The sequence below is a fragment of the Eleutherodactylus coqui genome, chromosome 4 (genome assembly GCF_035609145.1).
Source record: "Eleutherodactylus coqui strain aEleCoq1 chromosome 4, aEleCoq1.hap1, whole genome shotgun sequence".
Lineage (NCBI taxonomy): Eukaryota > Metazoa > Chordata > Amphibia > Anura > Eleutherodactylidae > Eleutherodactylus > Eleutherodactylus coqui.
In genome coordinates this window covers 279,087,466-279,096,732 of record NC_089840.1, presented here as the reverse complement: position 1 = coordinate 279,096,732, position 9,267 = coordinate 279,087,466, and the positions used below count along the sequence as shown (strand labels likewise).

Here is a 9,267-nt window from a genome sequence, read left to right as displayed (position 1 = left end):
TCCATTTGAGACTCTATTCACTAAAAAGTGACCTCCGATCAGAAGCCTCTCACTTTAAACACCACTAGATGGTGCTGTAAGCACTCATTTTACCTCAGCAGTGTAAGAAATGAGAGCTGCGCTGTGATTTGTTGCTACGAGCAACAGCGACAGATTTTCTTTTAAACAACTTTTAACCGTGTGGTGGCGGGCTATTTCACCCGCACCGCACAGGCCATGATGTGTATATGTACACTACAAGGATACGGCTCTGCTGCATGGATATAACACCCACACCGCTCTGCTACGACCAGCACAGTAGAGTCTTGTAGACGCTGATCACTTCCTGGTCATGTGACCCTGACTCCTCCCACACCGGTGACATGATCACAGGTCCTGAAAGCTGCTGTGGGCTCTGCAGGAGGGAATCAGTGTGGCCCCTCATGGCAGGTAATTATTAACCCTTGACTCCCTGATGTACACAAAGGGGCCATATATGTGTGCGCAATGTAGAAGGAGGGAGCCGTGTGTAGACGGAGGGGGCCGCGCGCGCACAATGCAGGCGGAGGGGGCCGCGCGCGCAATGCAGGCGGAGGGGGCCGCGCGCGCAATGCAGACGGAGGGGGCCGCGCGCGCAATGCAGGCGGAGGGGGCCGCGCGCAATGCAGGCGGAGGGGGCCGCGCGCGCAATGCAGGCGGAGGGGGCCGCGCGCGCAATGCAGACGGAGGGGGCCGCGCGTGCGTTTGCGCGATGTTTAGCGGAGGAGGCAGTTCGCGTGATGTTTAGCGGAGAGGGCTGCGCGATGTAGACGAAGGGGGCCCACACGTGCACGTGTGTACGCGTGCAATGTAGACGGAGGGGGCCGCGCACGCGTGGGCGCAATGTAGACGGAGGGGGCCGCGCATGCGTGGGCGCAATGTAGATGAAGGGGGACGTGCATCTGTGCGCTCGCAATGTAGGGGGCTGTGCGTGTGTGTGCGCGCAATGTAGACGGAGGGGGCCTCCCAAGTTAATTAACCAATCAATAACCATAACGGTTCATGTAAACTCTGTCTTACAGAAACGAGTTTACCACCACCAAACTCTCCCCAAGTTTACCTGCCCACCCGCCTAATGCAGGCGACAATCTTCTAATGACATGGCCCCCCCTCTACATGAACTGTTATGGTTATTGATTGGTTAATTAACTTGGGTCTGTAAAACAGAGTTTACAGGAAGTGTTATGGTTATTATTGGTTACATTTCTCCCCGTTAATAAACACTGCGGCCTTCTTTATCCAATATTGGTGTCTGTGTCGGGTATTTATAAGAGTTTGGTAAGGGTTTAATAAAGCGTAAGATCCCATGTGCACGCGGGGATCGTATGTATATAGGATGTGCGCGTGATGGGGGCCATGTGGACGTGGAATGTGCACGCAGGGGGCGCTTGTGTGCACCTGGAATGTGCGCACGGGGGGGGTCGTGTGTGCATAGACTGTGCACGCGCGGGGGTTGTCTTTGTATGGGATGTGCGCATTGGGGGGGGCGCGTGTGTGCGCTGAATGTACTAGCAGTCGGGGGCGCGTGTGTCCAGAATGTACGCGCGGGGAGGGGGCGTGTGTGCGCGGAATGTGCCCGCAGGGGGAGGGGCGTGCGTGCGCTGAATGTACTAGCGGGGGGGGGTGTGTGCACGGAATGTACCCGCGGGGGTGTGTGTGTGTGCGCTGAATGTACTAGCAGTCGGGGGCGCGTGTGTCCAGAATGTACGCGCGGGGAGGGGGCGTGTGTGCGCGGAATGTGCCCGCGGGGGGAGGGGCGTGTGTGCGCGGCATGTACACGCGGGAGGGGGCGTGCGTGCGCTGAATGTACTAGCGGGGGGCGTGTGTGCATGGAATGTACAAGCGGGGGGGGCGTTTGTGCGTGGAATGTACACACAGAGAGCCCATATGTGTGTGTAATGTAGTCGTAGGGGCCGGCCGTGTGTGCGTGTGATGAAAATGTATGTGTGCGGGGGGGGTGTATGTGTGTGTAACGCCGCCTGCAGACAAGCGGGTCGGATCCGGCGGCGAGAATTCTCGCCGCGGGACCCGACCCGAGAGCCTGCAGGGACGAGCGCGTACTCACCCGTTCCTGGCGGCCCCGGCTCTTTCATGTGCCGGCTGCCGGGAAGCCGGCGCATGCGCAGACCGGAGCCGGCGGCTGGGTAAGTGACGTTTCTCTGCGAGGCTCTGCGAGCCCTGCACAGAAATAGGACATGCCGCGGTTTGTTTGCCGCGCGAGATTTCGCGTGGCAAAACCGCGGCCGTCTGCATAGGAGTGCGTATTGTAATGCATTCCTATGCAGGCTTTCAGTGGCGGAAATACCGCCGCAGGATTTCCGCCCGTGTGCAGGCGGCCTAAGTGTGTATCTCTAAGACAGCTTTTATAACATAGTGAATTAGAATCGTCTGCTCTGCATCACATGACTCCCCTCTCCCGCTCTGACCTCCGTGTGTCTGGAGCTGGGGGGAGGAGTCGGGTGAACAGGGCAGCACTTTTGTCAAGTTAACAAAGGATGGCTATTAATGGTACTTATGAACTGAGGTTGAAAAGTGGTGGCAGAGGTGGTGTGTTGTTGAAGAGGAGGCGGCGCATGTCTCCTGACTAACAGGACAATTCCAATATAAGGAATCTGAAACAGTTAGGAGGCATGACCATGCCACTACCGTATCGCTTTGTTAAAAGAGCAGAACAACATTATTAACATCATTAACCCCTTCTTATCTCCAGTAACTGTATTATTACAGAGAACTTTGTATGATGTTACATTGTCTCGTCTTCTCTCCATTCAGGATCCTCGGCTGATATCTTCATCAGAAAATTATCCTGATTGACCCGACAAGGATGGAGAGGAACCGGGACAAGATGGCGGAGAGTATATTCACCCTCACCCTAGAGATACTCTTCCAGCTTACAGGGGAGGTGAGAGATTCTGGGGATGACGTCACGTTCCATCATTCTTATCTATGTCAGTCTCTGGTCACATCTACGGCAGAGGATTTACTGCCGATTCATCATAAATGATAGAAAAATGATAGAGCCGGTTGTTCTGGTAGAATGACGGAAACCCAACAGATCTACCATAAGGCAATTGGAGGTCGTTGGGGGTCATTATTGTCTGTCATCTAACAGAACCAAAACTCTGATCATTTTGTTTTTCTTTTCCTGTGACTAAGTAGAACACCGGAGATGATGAACACAGATGTGAAGAAACTCCTAATAATTGTTGGCCATAACTGGAGACATGAAGGACTCTGGGATTGTCTGCAGTGATATTTATGGATGTGTCTCCCTATAAACAGGATTACACAGTAGTGAAGAAGACTTCTAGTGATGGCTGTCAGGCCCCGGTGTCTGATGGATGGGGAAGACCCCTGAGCCCAATCACAGGGCCTCCACCTCACCCCCTGATACTGGAGGAGATCAATGAGCAGAAGATCCTAGAACTCACCAACAAGATGATTGAGCTGCTGACTGGAGAGGTGATGCTGCTGGGAATGCTGGGACATTATACAGTAATGCTATGGCGGTATAACGTGTCTGGGTGATGATGGTATCATTGTGTTGTCAGGTTCCTATAAGGTGTCAGGATGTAGCTGTCTATTTCTCCATGGAGGAGTGGGAGTATTTAGAAGGACACAAGTATCTGTACAAGGACATCATGATGGAGGACCACCAGCCCCCCCCATCACCAGGTAATAGACAGGACTAAATCCACACGGCCTTTATTATTTGTATGTAGAGAATGAATTCAGTGGCTGTATGTGTTTTCTGCAGGTAGATCCAGTAAGAGAACAGCAGCGGAGAGATGTCCCCGTCCTCTTCTTCCACAGGATGATCAGGTAGATGGAGAGAAGGTCTCATGAAATCTCCCCTCTGGTCTGTAGGACGGCTGGGAAGGTCTTGTGTTTAGTCTTATTATATGACTGATACTTGTGTAATGAGAAAGCTGGAGATGGCAGGATTACAGCCGACTGCAGACATTAGATCTCCGCATCTTATCACTATTTTCTGGTTCTGGAGACTTCTGGTTGGAATAAAGAAGCAACAGGTTGGAGTTATACAGGAGACCTGCAGCTATTTGGCCCAGATCACTACTGCTGTCATGTCATTCCGTCTCCTCATACTAATTAATGACCTTTTCTGGCCATATAAAACCTCCCACACGACTTCTCCAACTGTGTGATGACTTTTACAATATTTATTTCACAGCTGGTGAAACTGGAGGAAGATCTGATCCCTATTGATGCTACAGAGACACATGTGAGGGGGGATCAGCCGTGTAAGGAGGGGATTCCTACAGATGACCTCCCAGGTGAGACTACATGTAGGGAAGAGTCTGTGTTGTCGGGGTTTGCAGCTGTATATACCCTTATTAAGGCAAAATACATAATAAAGTGTAAGTGGTTTTTAATGCAGAACAATGTTAAGCGTTTTTTTCAATATACGTTGTTCAAAGTATTTCAAAGAACATTTAAATCACATAAAGTGCAAAACTGGAAATAAAACAAGTAATGTGACAGCATAAATTGTGCAAAAAATACTCCATACTCATAAGTGCTATTTCGACTTAGTAGTCTTTATCTTTTATCAAGCAAATCAGATCCGAAGACTGTGATTTCTCAGGAGTGACGTTCTCCATCATAATGTTCCTCCAATGGCTCCTCTTCATTCGAGTCAGTAGAATACAGCCTTATGCTAAAAGTAGTCTGCATTTCCTCTATGCCTCCCCCAACTAAAGGCAATTGCTCTAAGAAATGTTCTTATTCTACCAACTCTGATGTTCCAAATTAGGAGACTCCTGCCTGTGACTTACAAACATATCCAGACACAGATGCTCCTTTAACCATAAACAGAATAAAGGAGCTGATTTTATCTTTTTAGATAGAAAAATTTCTAATCAATTTCAATTGCTCTATACAAATTTCTTAATCAATATCATCAGCTAATCTCTCCCTTTGGAATACTGCTAAAATTTATTGTAAGATTCGCAGCACTCAACTTTTTTTTTCTATTCTCCCAACGATGATCAAGTAGGTTTTGTCCCACAGAGACACAGAGACAGGCCCCGGATGGAACCCGGGAGTTTCTAATTAAAACCTCTGAGCTAGGTCATACACCTTCTTTATTGTTGGCTTTGGATGCATTTCTCCTTTATTTACAATTCCTAATGGCACTCAATAAAGTTACTCTCTTCAAAGGAATTGAAATGGGACATCAGGAACACAACAGAGGATTTTATGCTGGTGATGTTAGCTTTAATGGATCCTATCTCTTTAAAACGAGCACAATCTTAACTTTTTGATTTGGGGAAAATTTCATACTATAGGGTAAAAAATACAAAATCCCAATTGTGGTGTGTTTAGGATTGACGATAAAATTAGATGACATATAATTGATTCCTTCCCATATGTGTGGAATTATCACTCCATACCTTATTTATTTAGATATTCATTTAACAAGCCCTAGCTACTATACATTCTCCAAAATTATTTGCTCATGCTTAACTGCATTCCACAACTCCTAAATAATTTTCATAAACCCTTTATTTCTTGGATAGCTAGGACATATTTTAAAACTGTAGAGATTTCCATCCCAAACTCATTTTTCACTAAAGTGTAGACTATCCTCAGTAATTATATTTGATGCGGCACCCATGCTAGAATCAAATTTTCCACTTTAGCTAAGCAATAGGTGGTATGAAGGCCCCTGACATTAAACATTTTTTTCACACCGTTATTCAGGACCAAAATTAAATAATGGTGGAGGACGTCTTCGAATAAAAGAGGCTTGGTTTCAATTAGGTCCATCATCTTAGGAGCCCCTCTGATTTCCCTCTTGGGGGTTAAATCTTCCGCCTTTACCATCTAGCTCTTTACAGGGCCTGCAAATCTCAGCCCGTGTTTGGAAACATTGTTTTTTCATCAACAGCTTTGGTTCCAATCTCTGTCCTTCCCATATATTTTCTGTCCTCCATTCACACTGATTTTTGAATCTTGGGAAGCTCTGGACATAAGAAAAATTGGTAATTTTATGAGAATAACTCTATTAGATTTCCCTACTGTATGTAAGTCATTTCAAGTACCTAGTAATATGTTGGGTTTTTTTTTGCCATTTTTAGACTGCAACATATCCTTCGATCCCTAGATGTTTATAAGCCTACATTCCCCCAGGTCTGCCTTTTTTTTCTTTATCTTCTACAGGCATCCAATGTCATCTTGATCTTTTATGATGACTTTTTTTCTGAGCTTTTCAATGTAAATCTCTTCATATGCAACTATGGGAAAAAGATTTCAAACATAATTTCCACCTGACAGAATGGAGGACAGCTCCAAAAGGTTTCACATGGAATCTGGCACCTGGAGTCCTCGCCAAAAAATATTTTTGTGTTGTTATCTAACTCCTGCTGGACTCACTAAAATGAACAACACTGTCTCTAAAATATGTTGGAGAGGATGTGGCTTCAAGGGCACTTACTTCCATATATGGTGGTCCTGGCCTGTCATTCTTTCTTTTTGGAACATGATCTTTGATTTTGTATCACAACATTTTGTGGCCCCTAGCTTTTTGCCTACTGATAAACTCCCATCCCATTACTCACTTCTTATCTCCCACATGTTTGTAATATCTCGTTTGGTAATTGCGAAAACATAGAAATCTTTAGATGCACATTCGATGAACTAAGTTATTAATTCCATTTATTTTACATATCATTTGGGGTAACTGGTGAGCTATTCCTCCATTGAAGTTTATATGGGGTGAAATGTATTTTATTCCTTTGTTCTTTATTTTACAGCGCCGTAGAACAATCACATTTAGAATTAATGGTGCTTTAAAAATAAATTAAATTTCGTGCCTTCAGTGTTAATCTACTCTCTGCAATATACATCAGAAAAACCCCTGAGTTCTGGTTTTCATTTTTGGCTCATAATTTCTATGAACATTTTATAAGAAGTGTAATAAACTGTATTGATGTAATTCTAATATTCAAAAATAATGGAATCCATGTTATTCTTGGCAGATAATGTAACGAGGAGCTCAGAGGGAGATCTGCTATCTTCAGATTTAACAGCAGAAGATCATGGTATCACACATGATACATATGAAGAACCTGTCATTATCCAAGATATACCCTTAGCACTTCACAACAAAGATCTATTGTCTGATCCTTTTATACAGGTTCCATCTTCTGATTCATCAGAGACTCTAAATATAATTTACAGAACGGCCTTAGGAAATCAAAGAGTTCACAAAGGGGAAAAGCGATATTCATGTACTGAATGCAATAAATGTTTTACATGTAAATCACAACTTATTCAACATCAGAGAATTCACACAGGGGCGAAGCCATATTCATGTTCAGAATGTGGAAAATGTTTTAACCAAAAATCATCTCTTGTTAGACATCAGAGGCTTCATGCAGGAAAGAATTCCTATTCACATTCAGAATCTGGAAAAAGTTTTAACCAACAATCGAATATTGTTGAACATCAGAGAATTCACACAAGAGAGAAGCCATTTTCATGTTCAGAATGTGGGAAATGTTTTCACCTGGAGTCACAACTTAATATACATCAAAAAATTCACTCAGGTGAGAAGCCATTTTCATGTTCAAAATGTGGGAAATGTTTTCCCATAAATTCATATCTTATTAAACATCAGAAAATTCACACAGGGGAGAAGCGATTTTCATGTTCAGAATGTGGAAAATGTTTTAGTGAGAAGTCACACCTTGTTAAACATCATAGAATTCACACAGGGGAGAAACCATATTTATGTTCTGAATGTGGGAAATGTTTTATAGCTGAATTGGATCTTGTTAGACATCATAGAACTCACACAGGGGAGAAGCCATTTTCATGTTCAGAATGTGGGAAATCTTTTAATCGGAAATCAGTTCTTGTTGCACATCAGAGAATTCACACAGGGGAGAAGCCATATTTATGTTCAGAATGTGGGAAATGTTTTAAACAGAAATCGTATCTTCTTGCACACCACAGTATTCACTCCGGGAAGAAACCATATTCATGTTCTGAATGTGGGAAAAATTTTGCTCGGAAATCAAATCTTAATTGCCATAAAAAAACTCATACAGAGGAGAAGCCATGTTAATATTAATATGGTAAATGTTTTATGGCTAAATCATATCTTGCTAGACAAAGAAATCATACAGGTGAGAAACTTTACAGAACAACCTTAGGAAATCAAAGAGTTCACAAAGGGGAAAAGCGATATTCATGTACTGAATGCAATAAATGTTTTACATGTAAATCACAACTTATTCAACATCAGAGAATTCACACGAGAGAAGCCATGTTCATGTCCAGAATGGGGGAAATGGTTTAACCAGCTATCACAGCTTATTTAAAGTCAGAGAATTTATACAAGGAACAAACCATATTCATGTTCCAAAAACATTGTAATTGTGGGTAATGTTTTACTTGGAAAACAAATCTTGTTGACCATCAAAAACTCAGGGAAGAAGCTATATTAATCTTTTGAATTTGTGAACTGCTTCACCAACAAATCATATCCTGTTAAAATATCAAATAACGCATCAGGGAAGTAGCCTTTTTTAACTTAAAATGATTTATATTTGATTTTTTTTCTTTTTTACTATTTGTTAAAGCAAAGTCACATTTAGTATAAGATGATTATAAAATGTATGCAATCGCCAATTAATGTCTGCTATCGAAAGGTCAAACAGAAACCAGATAGCACATCTATGTACCAACCTTGTGCATGAAATAGCTCACATTTATATAATTAAGTCTCAAAACTTCTTGCCAATAAATAATGTTAATAAAACTTGCCTGTTTGTGTTCTTGTTTTGAATTTGGAAAATACTTCACTTACAAATCACTTACTGTTAAACATCCACTAACTCATTAGGGAAGAGGCCACTTTCTTTTAAATTGATAAATATTACAAAAAAATCCAACATTAAAGGTCAAAGCGAAGTTACATGTATTACAAGATGATTAAGAAATATATGCAAGTGCCAATTAATATCTATTATTTAAGAATCAAGTAACATAACATAGTTCGTAAGGCCGAATGAAGACAATGTCCATCTAGTTCAGCCTGTTTATCCTCCTATGTTGTTGATCCAGAGGAAGGCAAAAAACCCCAAGAGGCAGGAGCCAATTAGCCCATTTGGGGGAAAATACCTTCCCGACTCCCTAATGGCAATCAGACTGTTCCCTGGATCAACCCCTAATAGTTCCTACCTGCCTGTATACCCGGATTAACAATTAAGCTAAGTAGAA

At 43.2% G+C, this 9,267-nt stretch overlaps 1 protein-coding gene across 1 annotated transcript; it reads left to right on the top strand.

Moving 5' to 3' along the window:
* The first annotated feature begins 304 nt into the window (after positions 1-304).
* On the top strand, positions 305-3,749 carry LOC136624476 (gastrula zinc finger protein XlCGF66.1-like). Its single transcript, XM_066598456.1, has 4 exons — positions 305-429; positions 2,791-2,920; positions 3,301-3,480; positions 3,570-3,749. The coding sequence occupies exons 2-4, from the start codon at positions 2,843-2,845 to the stop codon at positions 3,708-3,710; spliced, it is 399 nt and encodes a 132-aa protein (XP_066454553.1). The 5' UTR covers positions 305-429; positions 2,791-2,842; the 3' UTR covers positions 3,711-3,749.
* The last annotated feature ends 5,518 nt before the right edge of the window (positions 3,750-9,267 follow it).